Source organism: Terrapene carolina, unplaced genomic scaffold, assembly GCF_002925995.2.
Source record: "Terrapene carolina triunguis isolate 2854851 unplaced genomic scaffold, T_m_triunguis-2.0 Scaffold247, whole genome shotgun sequence".
NCBI lineage: Eukaryota > Metazoa > Chordata > Testudines > Emydidae > Terrapene > Terrapene triunguis.
The window spans coordinates 4214495-4232053 of record NW_020664598.1 but is presented as its reverse complement, the minus strand read 5'-3'; the positions used below and the strand labels follow the sequence as shown (position 1 = coordinate 4232053).

At 53.0% G+C, this 17559-nt stretch overlaps 1 protein-coding gene across 4 annotated transcripts; it reads right to left on the bottom strand.

Moving 5' to 3' along the window:
- Positions 1–2578: 2578 nt before the first annotated feature.
- On the bottom strand, positions 2579–10992 carry C1QTNF6 (C1q and TNF related 6). Of its 4 annotated transcripts, XM_024212970.2 has the most exons (4): positions 8235–8321; positions 7459–7587; positions 6677–6926; positions 2579–5349 (listed from the first exon to the last, which is right to left on the bottom strand). In XM_024212970.2, exons 3-4 carry the CDS (start codon positions 6918–6920, stop codon positions 4802–4804), a joined length of 792 nt encoding a protein of 263 aa, XP_024068738.1. In that variant the 5' UTR covers positions 6921–6926; positions 7459–7587; positions 8235–8321; the 3' UTR covers positions 2579–4801. The 4 variants fall into 4 exon arrangements, with proteins under 4 accessions (XP_024068738.1, XP_024068740.1, XP_024068739.1 ...); XM_024212972.3 differs by lacking the exons at positions 7459–7587; positions 8235–8321 and adding an exon at positions 10951–10992; XM_024212971.3 differs by lacking the exons at positions 7459–7587; positions 8235–8321 and adding an exon at positions 8873–9369.
- Between the last annotated feature and the right edge of the window lie 6567 nt (positions 10993–17559).

The following is a 17559-nucleotide window of genomic DNA, read 5'->3' as shown; positions in this document are numbered from 1 at the left end:
AGCATGGAAAAGAGAGGGAGGCGATTAACTCATCATGGGCACCAAGCTGGGAGGGACGGTGGGGCTGCTCAGCCGGCTTTTATACCAGCTCTCAGTGCTGCTGGCCGGAGCATTCTTCCCTGCTCTCCGCTCTAAACCTCACTTGGGTTCTAGCCTCTCACAGGGGCGGGGAAAGAGCAGGCTGGGCTGGAGGGAAAATCAGCCACATCACAGCACAGCTGGCTCCCAAGCCGAATACGCTGGGCAAAGCTCCCCAGCCTCAGCGGAGCTGAGCAGGAGCAGATTCCATGGCCGCCGGCAGGCCTGTCAGCAGAGCCCATTGAATGTCCTGACACGCGTACCAGCGCTCCCCTCGGGGCCTACCTCTGTGCCCAGCTAGACAGGGGGGCCGGCTGACAGCTGCTTCAGAGCTTGCAACAATTGGCCTGTGGGCAGTGTTGGGTGCTCTTCCCCCCCACCCCCTGCTGCATGTGTGGCAGAGCTGTTGAAGGTGGTCCCCTTCTGGGACTCTCTCTTTGGTGCTGGGCTCTCCCCTCCCCTCCCTGCTTCTCCCTTGATTTTTTTTCCATCTGTTTTTTCTTTTCTTTTTTTTGCAGGGGTGGGAAGGGGAGTAACACGTGGCAAGAAGCTACTGCAGGAATCTCCAGCTGGGCTGGAGATGCAGCCACCATTCCCTCCTCCAGAAAGCAGGGTAGCTTGTCCTCATGCCTCTGCTCTCCCACTTCCCCCTCTTTACCTGTTAGATCCTCAGCTTCTGTAAACCAGCACAGCTCCCTTGAAGTCAATGCTGATTACACTAGCTCTGAGTTTGGCCCAGAGACCCTGAGGTGAGTCAGTGGCTGGCGAAGCAGCCTTGTCAGTGGGTCAAACAAGCTGTCCGAGCCCTGATGCTGACCGGCACTAATGAAATCCTATGGTTATGCAGCCAGCAGGGCTGTGAGACCTCTTTAAGGCCTGGTGTCACTCATTCACCTTGTATATGTGGAGTCACACGGTAAAATGCCATGGCCCACCTGAGATTAGTACACGTCACACGGGCTAGTAAATGGCTGGCTCACAGGCCATCCCTCACTGGTGTGTTGGGGCACCTTCCGTCTCAGTCAGTCAGGATGGCCCGTCGCACAGTGCCAGGTGGTCGAGCTAGCTAGGCCATTAATGCAGCTTCCCTTGCGTGGAATGAGGTGGGGTGATCAGCGAGGGAGCAACAGAAAGGGCATTGTTTGCTCAAGTCACACAAAGGCTCCTCAAAGGTCAGAGCACCTCAGACCCTCACCCCACCCTACCGAATGGCTCCTGCAGGGGGTGGAATAGACATGGCCGATTCTAGCAGCATCTCCACTGAATGGCACTGGGACGTGAGCATGCTCTGTGTTTGCTGAGGATCTCTCTGTTTGTTTCATTATACTAGGGGTGGGGTAGGAGAGAAAAGCGGCAGTGGCTCGGGCAGGACCCGGAGGAGTACCAGATGTGCCAGGGTCCAGCCTGGACTCCGAAACTGGCACTGGGACCATGGGGGGTCTGGGGGAGTGGGAGGAGGAATGTAATTATATCTGCCCCATCCTATCCCAAATGAGTTACAAACCAATCAGAGCCTCCTGGCACACAGGAGGCAGCTGAGACCAGTGTCTTACGTAAGACCCAAAGCTGAGCCGTCCCCAGGCAGAGGCCCTCTTACTCCTGTCCCACACCCACAGCCATCACTCACTTCAGCGGCAGTTGAGGATGCACAGCCTCCATTCAGCAGCAAGCCCCAAACATGCTGAAGTAAGTCCCATGCATTTACCTGTTCCCCAGATTTTCACCCCACCTCTAAAACCTTCCACCCAGTCCCACCGTTTGGCCTCCAAACCTGCACCAACTTCCCAGCTGATCCCCAAGCCTCCACCCATGCCCACCAATTGGATCTGTACCCCACGCATCCTCCCAACCTCAGCCTCCACTTTCCTCTACAGATCTCCCCAGCCTGAGCCATCTCCTCAACCTGGCTCTCAAACTCCCCCCTCGTTCCCCCGGTAACATTACTGACGTTTGTAAACGTTCATTCAATTACTTCATTTCCCTCCGCTATGGTTCAGACGTCACATCTTCCTGGAAATACCACAGGGAAAGCCCGTTCTTCCTGTATAGAGCAGCCAACAAGGACCAAGATCGGCAACAGCACAAGAAAAAACATCTGTTCTCTTACAAGCGACTCCCACCTCCCCATGTTCAGCTAAAGAACCCCCTTGAAGAATTTGTACTTTTCCCTTCGCTAGCAGTTTATTCTCCAGTAACTCCTGCACCGTCTTGGAGCTTTGGTAGCTGAGAACATTTTCTATGAAGGATCAGAAATGTCCTACTAACGACAAATCTCACATAGCGCCTTTCATCCATAGATCTCAAAGGAGGTTGAGCATCATTATCTCCATCTGACAGATGGGGAAACAGAGGCACTGAGAGTAACTCGCCCAAGATCACTCAGTAGGTGAGTGACTGCGCCAGGAATAGAAGCCAGGTTTTCTGGCCTCCTACACCAGAGGGGCCCCCTGCCTTAACCTGACTGGAGACAGAAAGAAAAGACCCTATAGGGGAAATCATCTCAAAGTGCAAAAAAAAGTTTTAATAAAACTGAAAACATATATACAAAAGTTCTTGGTAGTTTTCTGTAATGTAAAGCACCATTAATTCCACAGTACTTTGTGTCTCTGCTACCCTGACACCCCTCCCAGTAAGCACCAGTGACTCTCTTGAAACCTGGTTTAGCACCAAGGGGCTGCCATCTTATTTAGCACCAAGGGGCTGAAGCTGGCCCATGAAACACACATTCTCCCTCCCCTCCCCACCAATGCATTTTAAGCACCAACCAGCTGCCATTTTGGAGTGTTTGAGCCCCCAAGCTGGCCCTGGCCCTGCAGAAGTAAACAGTGACATTGGAAAGGGAGGGAATTCAGAGCTCAGGTCTGGAAGTTATTCAGCATTAGAGATTCCTGCTCCTCTCTGGGGAGACACAGGGACACCACACACTGTAAATACACAACAGCTGGGTTGGCAGTCTGTGGCTTCTAAAAAGAGAGGGAGAGGAATTCAATTGCTAGTTCCTTCACTCCTAAACCTCACCCCCAGCATGCGGCTCCCTCACGACTCCCCCAAGCCCGACTCTGGAGCCTTTCCACACTCCACTGGGCCGGGAGAGGGGAATTCCAGTCTCCATGTTCCTCACACCCTGGCATTCCATCAGACGCATGGGGCCCCTGATTAGGACCAACCAACCTTCCTTGGAGGGACCCTGCTTTTCATACCAGTTATGCTAATGCAAGCTGATCTGAGGGTCAGGTGGGGAAGAGCCTGGGACTCATCCTTTCCCCTCCGCTCCTCATCCTGAGTAAATCAGGGGCAGCAATATGAACAAGAGAGAGACTGGCCTGCAGTGCTCTCGTGTTCACCTCTCCTTTCTTTCCCTCTGATGTCTTTCCGGTGTGAGTTTAGTCCTGTCGAAAACGGACCCAGTGACAGCCTGGCAGCTCGTCTTTACTGTGTCCTCAGGACACGTAGGGAGGGGTTTGCAAAAGCACTCAGAGCTGATTCAGCTGCCAGTGAAGCCAGTGGCAAAGCTCCCTTTGATGTCAGTGGAAGCAGAGCTAGGTCAGCGCTGAGGGCCACTGAAAACCCCGGCGGTCACGCCCAGGCAGTGGCAGCACAAGCTTTGCCGTGCAGCCCTGCCAACGTGTCTCACCCCTGACTGCAAGGGGTGGGAGTGTATTTCAGTCTCCATGGCTTCTCCACTGAGATCACCAGCAAAGGAGACAGAGTCAGCAGTGGGGACGTTTTAATGATGTGGACACCTGTTCACTGGGAGCAGGACTGAGATGCCCAATTCACCTGGTACAGGTTACGAAGCAACCACTGGCTATCCCTCTTCCATTGGAGTATCAGGGAGATACTGGACAGAAGCTGACCCTGTGCATTAGTAGTAAAAGGTGTAACCTACCACCAGACTCAGCCAGTCCCTCCCTATTGTGTTTTCAAATGGATTGGAGGTGGGATTTTAAAGGAATGATTGTCTCCTAGCACAGCTGTTCCAGACACACCCATGGGACTGTGGCAGTGGAATCCAGTGCCTGATTCTCTTCTCACACCAGCATGCAGTAGGGGGAACTCTGCAGAAGTTGATAGTTACACTGGTGTAAATCTGGTGGGGGAGCAGAATCAGGTCTGTTTCAGCCTCCAGAAAAGGAACAGTCCAAAGCTGGGATGGCTTTGCACCTACCACGGGAGTTGAGACTGGAGAGCATCCCACGGGAGGCTTGGAGGAGAGCTTTGCTGATGGCCGACAGGGTCTCGCTCTCTTTCAATACTTAGGGCCAGATCCACAGCAGGTGTGCCTGGGTATAACTCTGTTGACTTCAGTGGAGCGACACCGATTTACACCAGCGGAGGATCCGGTCCTCTATGTCCCAGATGAGCGACAGTCTACACAGCCAGGGACTGTACCATCACTCCCTTGCTTTGTATCGTTATCTGTGTCCCTACCGCTGAGTTAGGCTGTGGGAAGGCTCACATGGCCTAGCAAGACCAGGGGTGACCTGAGGCACCCCCTATTCAAGGTGAATGGGGCTTACCTGGAAGTCAATGACACACTTTGAATGAGGATGGCCCTGATTTGGCTAGCTGGTGTTTTCTTTCAGGCTCCCTAGTGCCCTCCCATCCCATGACCCGCCCAGGGAGCCCCCAGTCCATTTCCTCCTTTGTGGTTTGCAGCGACTGCGGGCAGTGAAAAGAGAAAGAGAGAGAGAGAGAGAAGGACAGAGAGGGAGGAGCGCAGTCATTCCAGGCTGGGCTTGATCAAGTAGCCGCTGAAGGTGATGTAGATGTCCACATCATCGCTGTAGATGGCGTTCTCTCGCTCCCGCTTGTAGAGGCGCACCCAGACCTCGTCGTTCTCCCGCAGCTCCAGCATGAGGCTCTGGCTCTGCATGATACTGCGGTCGCTGGGCTGGGCGTACAGGATGACCTGCTCCTGGTCGTTGTGCATGACGTGCATGTAGGTCTCCTTGAAGTTCCAGGTGTGGACGTTTAGGCTGAAGTAGTAGAGGCCGGCCGTGTAGCAGTAGAACTTGCCCTTGAACATGTCGAAGTGGCCATAGAGGTTGACAAAGACGGTGTCGAAGATCAGGGCCTGGTAGCCCTCGCTGCTGTGCAGTGCCTTCTTGCGGCCCACCGAGAAAGCGGCATACTGGTGCTTGCACGGATCCCCCGGGGCACCCATCTGCCCCTTGCTGCCTTTCTGACCCTGGGGGCCCCGCTCGCCTGGTGGCCCCTCTTTGCCCCATTTGCCTGGAGTCCCAGGCTCCCCCCGATCTCCTTTGTCTCCTAGGAAACAAAGCAGAGGGATGCGCTCCATAAGATAACCAAGTGAGATGTGAAAGCTGCCAAGCACTGGGCTGTCTTGAGGAGACCAGGGTTGTGGCCAGAAACTAGAGCTGTGTACAGAGGACCTGATTCATCCCTGTGCAGGCACCAGCACAGCTAGTCTGTGCTTTCCCTGTTCAGGGGTTGTGGGGGCTAGTGCAGCCTCCCACACAGGCTATGACACCCCTAACTTGTTACCCTGTTTCACGAGCCTCTTTGGGGCTTTGCAGGAACACAAACTTCCTTGAGCACCGGTTCCCCCGGCCACCCCTCCCTGCTCTGGCCCCAGAATGCCCCCAGTGCTGGGAGCTGTTGTGGAGGTGGTTCTGAGCGCCCCTATGCCTAGCTAGCACAAAGGGGCTGCAGAGCAATGATGAACTGAGCAGAATCTCCCGTTCAGTGCCAGGACTCACCATGCATGCACATCCTATGCATTAAGCCTCAAATGGGGACCCTTGAGGAAGTAGCTGATCTGCACCGGAGAGCCACCCCCATTCCACCCTGAGCTAAGCCAGCAGGAGCTGCCTGGAGCAGGTCTTGGCTGGGAGTCACTCTTTGCAAATATGAGTGTGGGGGTGTTCATGCAAGCATCCTCCTAGCTGCTTGGGGAGAAAAGTGAACGTTAGGGCTCATGTCATTCCCCTCCTCCCTCTCCCAGATGACATGAGGTCCACGGAGATGGCCTCCCATTAGCCTTCCCTGCACAGGACATTAGTGGTGGCACTGTGCCTTTGTTAACGGCACACCCTCTCCTTCTTCCTGGCTGGGCAAAGACCCGCTGCTCCCTCCCTCTGCACTACAGGGCAGCTTGATCCTGAAGTAGGTTCAGATTGGCAAGAGGCAACTGCTGATGCTTCTCCCCCAGTGGCAATAAACAGGAGCCAGTGGAAAGCAGGCGAAGAGGTGGCTCCCCTGAATTCAGAGGCTACAGCAGGAAGACTGCTGGGTCAGGGGGAAACTGGCATTCTACAGGCTGATTCCACCTCTCTGGCTACATGGGCATAAGTCTACATGTACCAGCATGGGCACTTACCCTTCATAATGACAGACAACTAGACGTCCATCAGTCTGGACATCAGGCACTGGAATGCTGGGGCATGCCTTTCAGTCTGGCAACTGGGTGTTTGATGGGTATAACTGATGCACTGTTGCCCTTCAGTATGGTGACACTGAAGTCACTGGTAGTCTGTGGGCACCTGGTATGCCAGCACAGAACCTTACCTTTCACTACAGCGACGCTGGTTCCAAAGCAGACCTTGGGTCCCAGGCGCACTGGCTTGGCACTTACCCTTCAGTATGGTGATGTTGATGTATGGACGCACCTCCGGCATTGGGTACAGTGACGAATGGCGTCCGGCAGGGCCGGGGGTGACCTCTGAGGAGCCATGGGAATCCAGTGGGTCGCAGCAGCGTCTGCAGCCATTTGGGAGGGTTGTTGCTTCTTTGGGGTCAGGCTCATCGGTAGGTGCCCCAAATACAAACAGAGGGAGCACAAGGAAGGCCACGCGAGCTCGTAGCTGAATCATTACCATAGTGACCTGGAAGACATGAGCCAGTAAGAGAGAGAGACAGAAGAAGGGGATGACTGAGCCAAGGCAGAGGCCAACATGAAAGGACAGGGCACTGCACCTCCATTCTCTGTGGCTAAAGCCAGTTCATTCATCGCGGGAGCAAAGAGGGAAGGAAGGAGACAGAAAGACAGAGTTCGTAACGGTTCTGTAGAGAGCTGCTACTTTGGAGTCTAATACATGCCTGTCCCTGGAGGGCTAAGGCTGCAGTCCAAGCCGCAGTGGCGTCACTGCTAGGGCGCCTGACTCCCTGGAGCCTGGGGTCCTGCCACTAAGAGGCGGCCTGTCCTCCAGAACCTAGAGCACCAGCACCCATAGTGTAACCACTGGAACCCAGGGCACCAGCGCCCGGGGATTCAATCTTCAGGCTGCAATAAAAGGAGAAGAGGCAAATCCAAGAGCCCCTGGTGATGAAAACAAACTCAGGTCTCAGAGGTTAGCTCTGCGATAAGGGTCGTGACCTTACAACACTAAAAACATCCTGCTTGGGTCATTTGCTCACCTCATACCGCTGGCAAAGCTGAAAGCATACCTACTTCTGAGCTGACATATCTGGGGGGTCACGGAGGGGGGAAGGCACATTGCCAGGGTATTCTTGAGCTGTCTGCTGCTATCAGGAAGGACAGGAGTTCTGGTAGGGGAACGATAAATCTGTTAGCTCATGAGAGCATCAAATCGGTTTCTAAGCTTGGGGGAGGGTCACAGACAAACTTCTTGCAGCTCACTCAGCAATGGGTATTTTCTTTAATTGGAGTCTTGCTCTAAATCCCATTAGAGAGCATCTAACCAGCTCACACCCCAGTGGGTACTGTTCCATCACCGCCAAGGTCACAAGGTGCAGCCAAGTGACCCGCTCACAGGACTAGAAACCACATGCTGCTGAGTCCTCTGCCACTGACTGAGTCTGTGACCTTGGCCAAGTCACTTCCCCCTGCAGCTCACCCCCCCCCCCCCCCGGTAAGCATTTCTTCCATCCCGGGGGGGGGGGGGCGTTTGAGGCTTAGTTAGCAGTGGCCAACTTCTGCTCTCTGGGGCATGAAGCCTGGGGCAGGCATCCGAGAGCCACATCTGGCCCTGCGGTGCTGCCACAGCAGGAGCCTTCCAGCTGCGGAGGAGTAGCGCCGAAGGGGCCGGGGAGCCGGGATAGGCACGTGTGGTTGCTCAGCTCTGCCTGGTCGAGCCTACACCGGGGCTGGAGGGCGCAATGGGCCCCAGCGAGGCGGGCGAGCCGCGCTTGCGATCAAACCCGCAGCCCTCGCCCCTCCGCCCCCGGCTCACCCTGCAGAAGAGGCGACAGGCCGCCGCCGGAAGGGTCCCGTGCGCTGCGAGCCGCTCACTCCCCGCTGCTGGCCGGGCAGCCTCTGCTAGCGCCGCTCGCCCCGAGTCCCATGGCGCGGGGAGCTCGCTGCTGGCAAAGGCACCGCAAACCGCTGGCTTCGGCGCAGAGCCGGGCTGCGCCTGCCTCCCTCCCCGCCCCCGGCGCGCCCCCTTCTCCCCGCGGCCCGGCTCGCTCCGCACCGCCGCCTTTAACCCTTGCCTGGAGCAAGCTGGAAAGCGAGGAGACCCCCCCAGCCCCGGGCCCTGCCTTCAGGCCCCCAGGGACAGTGGCAGCAGCTGCCTGCCCGGGGAGAGCTCGGGTTTGACACGCACAGGGGCATTGGGCAAGTCCCCGTCCATCACTTGCCCCTCTGGCCGGGACAGTCCCTCCAGGCCTGACCTTTCCCTGCCTGCCTCCTCTGCTCTGCTGCGGCGCACAGCGTCCCCCGAGCCCTGCACAAACATCCCCCCGCCGTCCCCTGCATTAGCCCCCCTGCTGCCGCTGGGGCAGAGCTGTTGCTCACCCCCCAGGCCCCAATCCCTACTGGGTGGCTAGGGCAGGCTTTCCCCAGTGTTCCCGCCTCTGCTCCATTCCTTACAGCGCCTCCTGCTGGCTCGGGTAGGGATCTGTCTCTTCCCTGTTTTGGTTCCCTCTCTGGCGGGGGCACAGACCGGTCCCCTCTCTGGTGCACGGGTCACGTCCTCTGCCTGAAATCTTCTCCAGAAAGGGCGTCTCCAGCCGGAAACGCTCTGGAACATGACCTCGCTGGGGAAAGCCCACGCCACCAACTCTTCTCTCGAGCCAGATGTGTACGTGGCTCTTTGTAGCCAGCCCTGGGCTATCTCGTCACGCCATCTGTGGTGGGCCTTGCGTGAGGGGCCTGGGGCCGAGATGCTGTGCTGTTGCAGGGTACCCTTTGCCCTCAATTCCCCATGCAGCTAAGCCAGAGGCCTTCCAGGCGTCTTCTCTAGCTAGACTTGGCTCGGGCCTGGGTGGCCGGGGTGAGCAAAGCGATTTCCCCCTCCACCCTCTGAGCATAAATGCCAACTCAGCAGGTTTGCTCCGCTCCTGTAATTCCAGAGGAAAGCTGGAGAATGTTTAACAGGCCATGGGAGCCTGAGGAAAGGAAACATTTTTCCGATTGTTTAGTTTGGGAGTCAGAGGCAGTTACAGCCGGCTCGCTTCCCGAGGAGTAGCTGGGGCTTGGCAGGAACCCCAGCACCACTGGAGAAGCAAACAGAAAGGCTGGGAAAATATGTGCAGAGAGCATAGGGCGGAGGAGGGAGGGGAAGCACTGGGGATGTTATTGACCTCCCTGCTCTACTGGAACCCCACAAATGAATGCACATAGACAAATGCCCCTTTCGTCCCAGCCATCAGGGTGGCCTCACCAGGGCAGAGGTGCTCTTCAGCAATTCACAACAGTACTCCTGACTTTTAATCCAGGTTCTGCCATTGACCTGCCTGGTCACCACTCTGTGCTTCAGTTTCCCCATATGTAAAATGGGGATGCTAGGCCAAATTCCCTGCTAATGGAGCTGTGACAGAGATTATGGCCCAAGGACCCTGAATTGCCTCCCTCCCATGGCTAGTGGTGAGGCTGAATTAGGGTTGGGAGCATCCTGTGGGGTGTGAAAGTGAAGCCGCAGCACAGTTAATATGAAAGTAGAGCCAATCTCTGAGTCATCTTGGCCTAGCTCCTCTGGGAGCTATTGAATATTTCCAGGTAGGATATTTTCCAGCCCCTTTTGCAGCTCTGCATCTTATCTATGGGCGACGTTTTCCTTGGAGCAGTGGGAGAAAGTTGGCTTCCATCTTCTCGCTACACTCTTGTGAGCTAGCGGGGTAGGTGAAAACACAGTTTACTGAAGAGTTCATGGGCTATTTTATCATCTGATCAGAAGCACATGGGGAATCCACAGGGCTTTGCACACGCGCACACACGCACACACACACGCTTTCTCTCTGCCTTGAAGACAACACTGGAAAGCTCTTGCCAGATTGGATTCCAGTACTCTCTGCTGAAGTGCAGCTGCTCCCCCCTCGGACAAAACCTGGAGAATGAAAGAAATGAACTTCCCCAATGTCCCCTTCATTACATTGTCCCTCCCCACCCATCACATGCACATGACTCCTAGCCTATCTACAGGGACTGACCCCCCTGCCCTGTCTCCTCCCCCTCACCCCCAATCCCCTGCAAGTGGCCCCTAACCTATCTAGAAGGACTACTGACCCCTTCCTGGCCTAATCACAGGAGCTCCTCCAACCCTCTGCAGTCCAAGCCCTCTGCTCTGCTCCTTTTCCCGTTTCTCTCTGTCTAGGGTGACCAGACAGCAAATGTGAAAAATCAGGACGGGGGTGGGGGGTAATAGGAGCCTATATAAGAAAAAGACCCCAAAATCATGACTGTCCCTATAAAATTGGGACATCTGGTCACCCTATCTCTGTCGCTCACACACACGTACACATTCATTTCCTTGCATCTTCCACAGCCACTGAGCAGAGCTGGCTTTTTCTCTAGGCTGGAGGCATTATGCATATCTAGACACAGGCAAATAGCCCCTTCACACTTCTTCCCAGCCACTTATCCTTTATCATTAAGTACCTTTTCTATTGCCACCCCTTCCTACTCTCCAGGTACTTTGCCTTGTGAGTGGAAGACAGGGAACCCCTTACCTCTGAACCCCTTAAGAGAGGCCCTGCACTGAGCTACGTGTATCCTCGGCTGCTCCTTGTTAACACTGCCAGAGGAACGGGTGAGAGGAGGTCCAGCTGATTGAAACCAGCTGCTGGTCAAGGGCTCTTATGTAATTACTGTCTTTTCCATCCTCCCTTGGAAGACGGTCTGGTCCTTTGTGAGTCCCTCCTCCACACTCTGGACTGTACCAGGCTGAGCAATCTCCCCTCCCCCCACATCATTACTTGTTCAACTCAACAGCTGATTCCCCTTTTAGAGCAGGGCCTACTCCTTAGGAGCAGAGCCAGCTCTGTCCTGGAAAGGAGTGAGTGCTTTCCAATAGCACAGGGAGTTGTTAGTCAGGATTTTCTGTTCTCTTCCCAACCCTGCTACTGACTCACTGTGTTACAGGCACGTCACTTAGGCTCTGCTGGCTTTAGTGAAATGGGCCGATAGGCCAAGATATTGAAAAATGACCAGTCATTTTAGGTGCCTAAATATTTGGGTACCCAAAAGACACCATAAAGGGGCCTGATTGTCAGGAAGTGCTGAGCTCCTGCCCTCTGACAACCAAGCCCCTTTAAGGCAGCTCAGGTTGGGCCCCCCAGAATCACTAGTAACATCTGATCATCTCGGCCCTAATTCCTACCTTGCAGGGGTGTTATGAGGCTAAATTACTTCATGTTTGTAGACCCTCAGAGGCCTGTGTTCTACACACCCAGTGCAGTGCCACCCACAGCTCTGCCGGAGGATGAATTAAGGCTAGATGGAGCCTGAATTGAGAGAAGGAGAGCCCCAGACTGGTCCCAGGTTCAGAGTGGTAGCCGTGTTAGTCTGTATCAGCAAAAAGAACAGGAATACTTGTGGCACCTTAGAGACTAACAAATTTATTTGGTCATAAGCTTTTGTGGGCTAAAACCCACTTCATCGGATGCATGCTGTGGAAAATACAGTAGGAAAATATATATACACAGAGGACATGAAAAACTAGGTGTTGCCGTGCCAACTATAATGAGACTAATCAATTAAGGTGGGCTATTATCAGCAGGAGAAAAAAAACTTTTGTAGTGATAACGAGGATGGCCCATTTCCAACAGTTGACAAGAAGGTGTGAGTAACAATAGGGGAAAAATTAGCATGGGGAAATAGTTTTTAATTTATGTAATGACCACACACCACATACCAAAAACACTAACCCAGGAACCTATCGTTGCACATCTACCAATGTGATATATGCCATCTTGTGCCAGCAATGCCCCTTTGCCACGTAAATTGGCCAAACTGGACAGTCTCTACGCAAAAGAATAAATGGACACAACTCAGACATCAAGAATTATAACATTCAAAAACCAGTTGGAGAATACTTCAACCTCCCTGGTCACTCAATTACAGACCGAAAAGTTGCAATTGTCCAACAAAAAGACTTCAAAAACAGACTCCAACGAGAAACTGCAGAATTGGAATTAATTTGCAAACTGGACACCATTAAATTAAGCTTGAATAAAGACTGGGAGTGGATGGGTCATTACACAAAGTAAAAACTATTTCCCCATGCTAATTTTTCCCCTACTGTTACTCACACCTTCTTGTCAACTGTTGGAAATGGGCCATCGTCATTATCACTACAAAAGTTTTTTTTCTCCTGCTGATAATAGCCCACTGTAATTGATTAGTCTTGTTATAGTTGGTATGGCAACTCCCATTTTTTCATGTTCTCTGTGTATATATCTCTTCCTACTGTATTTTCACTGCATGCATCTGATGAAGTGGGCTGTATCCCACGAAAGCTTATGCCCAAATAAATGTGTTAGCCTCTAAGGTGCAATAAGTACTCCTGTTCTTTTTCCAGACTGGTCCGTGTCCTTTGGAGGGCAGCTGCAGGATTTTAGGGCCCCTTTAGAAAATGTGAGGTGCTGCCTGCGTCAATGTTTGCTTCTGCATTCGTCTGCTCTTCCTGCGCAGCAGCTCAGTGCGATGGCGCTTGCTTCACGGTACACAGATGGTGACATTGCACCACTGCATCTGCCCCATTTGCAGGGCCTTGCGCCCAGGCCCCCCCAGCAAGGAGCACGTTAAAGTCACTTAGATGAGAGGGGTCTTACAGACAGCTGGAGTGCAGGGCCGGTTTGGGTTCCCATCTAAGCTGTTTGCTCAGTACTGGCTATTGACATAGGGGGTCCCCTTTGGTCACATGACCCACCCCCTCCCATTCACCTCATGCCCAGCCCCAAAGCCGTCCAGCATACTCAGCTGCCTGGCAAAATTCCACATTGTCAGAGTGGAGGAGACTGTGCCCCTCCCAGCACAGGGCACCCCAGTGTGGAGAGACCCCACTTCTGCAGGACAAAACAACCTCCCACTCTGAGGAAATATTCTGCATGCTTTGTGTTGGGCAGCACGTGTGGTAGTGTTACCTTGGCCACCGCTAGGAACTGTCTGCAAGGGAGTGATGGGAATCTCATGTTTTGGGCCCTGATCACCCCTACTCCTGCCCCCTCAAATCCTATTTGCCCTGACAGCTGTGCTGGGAACTGGACAGCCCCTGACATGGGGGGGCGGGGGGAAGGCATGCGACCAGGCCGGTTAGGGGCCAATGTGAGCAAATAGCTCCCCCTGCAGGAGAAACGGGGAGCAGCACTTACAGGCACAGTTAAACTTTCCCTCTGCTTCCAGCCTTGTCCACACTGGCACGTTCTGTGCCCCGTTGTGAGCAGGAAGTGCAGCTGCCTGTGTTGGCAACGCTATAAGACTTCTTTGTATGGGGCCCAGCCCAAATCCCACTACGGTCAATGGAAAGACTACCACTTATTGCGGTGAGTGTCAGATGAAGCCGTGGTGCCCAAGCAGGTTAGCCCTGCCTACTGCAGCACTTAAAAACATGGGTGCCGCTGTACCTATGGCTGACAACAGACACAGAATGTGCTAGGCAAGGTGTCTTCCTGTACTGCAGTCTGACCCACAGCCCCTTGCTCCTAATTTAACAGGAGATGCTGACATAACACCATTTGCAGGGAACAGGATGTGTTGCAAGTGTGTTTCTAAATGCCCGCATAGGTACCATACATGAGTCAGCATGCACATATATGTTTTACATGTATGCATCCGCGTGTATGTTTTTAGGGTTGCATTTGTGTCTAAAGTGACCAGATGTCCCGATTTTATAGGGACAGTCTAGATTTTTGGGTCTTTTTCTTATATAGGCTCCTATTACTCCTCACCCTTCTGTCCCGATTTTTCACATTTGCTGTCTGGTCACCCTATTTGTGTCCCACAGGCGGAGCGTATACATATTAGATGGTACATGTTACGCTGAGTGTGCATGTGTTTAGATGGGCGCTGTGACTGTGTTTCTGTGGTGGGCGTTTTGTCTGTCTGGGTATGAGATCTGTGCGAGGTGGGTGCCTTATGTGTGCGTTTGCATATTTTAAGCTTGGGAAGGCAAAGAACATTAAGTTTTCATGAGCAAATATTTGCATATTTTCCACTCGTTCAAGCAGATAAAGAGTTTCAGTTTTCTATTGCATCCCCAGGAGAGCAGGGAGCATCGAATCTGTTCACATCTCTCTGCGTTTTTATCTGTTTGGTTCCCCTGCACCAAGAAATGTTTAGAAACCACCCCCAGCCTGCAGCCTTGACCCATGCTCCCAAACAATTCAGAAGCGAAGGCACACGCCATGTGCCTGCGTAGGTTTGCCATTCACCTTATCGGAGCTGCTGTTTTACCATACGGATCATGTAAACAATGGCTTCCTGAAAATAGCTGAGAAGGACATCAAGTGCAGGCTGTGTAAGCAGCGCAGCCTTGTAACGTGCCCTCCCCTCAGTTAGGCCGAACCCCTCCATGTGGCCCTTTTCATCTCTGCAAAGTTCTCTTCAAAGAAGTTACAGCAGCAGGGTATGGTCAAGCAGAGAGCAGGTACAGCTCAGTGATTGTGTGGGTACAGACTGTGTATCATTAGGCTTAGTGGGGGTACATAGGGTGTTGTGTTGTGAGTATATTTTCAAGGTCAGTAATCAGAGCCCAGCTTTGAATGCACACACACATGCGTGTGCTGGTGCGCACACACACACATTCTTGCAGTGCCAGCAGAATGGGGTCCTTCTATTTCTAAGCATCCTGACTGTGATCAAACACAAGCAGGGAAGAGGCATTTCAGGGGCTGCTGGAAGCGCTGTGGCCTCTGCTAGACTTGTAGCTCTGGTCTCTACGTGATAAGAATGAAACCCTTTGTGTGACGGAGGGTTTGATGGCACCCTTATCTCTGTGTCTCTGCAGCCAGAATAGAAAAATCCATTTCCACGTCTGATTAGAACAAATCCCCCTGAACATGTTCAGAATTCAACTAGCTGCTATGCATGACTTCAGCCCCTATCGTTCCCAGAGCCAGCTCACTGCAGGGCCCAAACCAGAAGGGATGCACAGGGCCAGCCACATTCATGCAGTTTGCACACGGCAACACGAGCAGACTGCAGCCGTGAACTCACCACGGGGAGGGGGAGGTAGGGCTGTGGGACAGACTAGTTGAAAATTTTCACTCCCCTTACCCCCGCCCCCCATGAAAAACAGACTTTTCATCAACAAGGAAAAATTCTGCAGACAATTTTTGGTACTAAATTTTTTTTCGGACTTTTTCTATTTGTTTCCTCCTCCCATTTTGCAACTGGAAAAAAGGGGGGAACAGGGAGGAAAAGATAGAAAACATGGGAGGGCAAGCTTGTTTCAGTGCAAAACTTAGAACGTGTTGCAATTTTTCACGAAATATCTTGAAAAAATAAAAACTGTTGAACATGTCCCCTCAAACATACCATTTTTCAACCAGCTCCATGGTGGGAGACACTGAACGGCCTAGTGAAATCGACAGCACTCTGAGTCCCGTCTGCAGGGCAGAGCAGCCTAGCGTTTCTGCACCTAGGTGTTGCAGGCAAAAATGTCTTTGAGGTTTCATTCCTGATCTCTTGTAGCAGAGGGGGCTGCAGAGGTTGACCATGAGCTCCCCCTAATCCATCAACCTGGCAAAGGGTTTCTACTTCATCCTATGGCCAAGGCCAAGGTGGCATGTATAGTACATTGATAATATAATTGACAGCCAGGCATCCCTCCCTCCCTAAGGCAGGAGCTAGAGCAGTCATGTAGCCAGTCTAAAAGGAGATGGAAAACCTTCATGTGTCTGCTCCCCATCTACTCTGAGCTGCCTCTCTCCAGCTGCGTCCTCTTCTGGCTGCTACTCTCACTGCTCAGGAATAAGCCACCAGCTGCCTCCCTTCCCAGAAGGTCAATGCCATCTCCACTACGTCCTCCAGCTGTGCTTCCTGCTTCAGAATTACCCAGCATTGCCCTTGTGGTGATGCCACCTAATAGCAGGATCAAGACATCTACCTATTTACCTCTATCATTGTGGGATCTAGGCCCTTTCCTCTCCGGTACCTGTTGCCTTTTGTACCATGCCATAGATGGGAGCTCTGGAAGTTTGTCATGATCCCTTCTCTTCCTGGTGACCAGATGACAGCTGGAATTTTTTCCACAATCAGAATGGCCTTTTTGGTCTAGCCACTGAGATTGGCTAACTCCCTGCAGTGGCTGTGGGTTTGCTTCTTAGACTGCAGACCAAGATACTGGGTCCAGGGAGAAGAAAGGATGGGTCTGGGGTGGAGAGAGGGTTATTACTCACAGAAAGTCCAGCGCTGGGACTGCGGGGTTAGGGGTATCAGCCCCAATCCCACCCCCAGTCACAGACAGTCCAGCACCAAGACAGCTGGGTGGTCAGTATCTGTTAAGCCTCCCTGACAGCCAGTCCAGCACTGGAAGACACCTACCCTAGTACACTCCTTGCCCAGCCCTGGCTGCTTTCTCTGGGCTTGGCTATCCCCACGTTGACCAACAAGTTCTCATTTAGCCACATACTGATTCTGAGTGAATTTGCTCCTCAGGAACGTGATTCCATTGTGCGGTTGGTCTCACCATTCAAGCCTCCTTTCTCTGCTGTTCCCACTGCATTTTTCTACTTCGGCTTCAAATCTGTTCTGTGTTTTTGGTCTTGTGGCTACTCCCTACGACGACACAACTAGCCCCTCACAGTCTCGCTCCCTCCCTCTCGGAGGTGCCCCTTGAGCTGAAAAGTATTTCTGCCCTAGAGAGACATCGTTTACACATCCCGCAGGATCCTTCCTTATCTCTTGGAGCACTTTCTCCTTTTGGCTGGTCTTTAACACACACACACCCACGCCGCCTCCAATTTCCCCAAAGCCGCCCCCTGGAGGAAGGTGCCCAGAATCCTACTGAAGACTCTGGATTTAAAGTCGTTCTTACTGATCGCTGTATCTTAGCAACAGCATTTATAGAAAAGTTCAAGGTATGGGGAGAGGCATTTATCAAAGCCTGCAGGAATGGAGCAAGGTAGAGGGAGAGATGCTCACACATACACCCCCATATGCAGCCACCTTTCCACCACACACATGCAGACATATCCACCTTCTTACCCATGCAGACCCACCCCTGCATGGACACCCCACGGACACCACCAGAGACAAATCAACCCCTGCACCCATACAGACAACCCCACAGAGACAAATCAACCCCCTGCACCTGTACAGATACCCCCACAGAGACA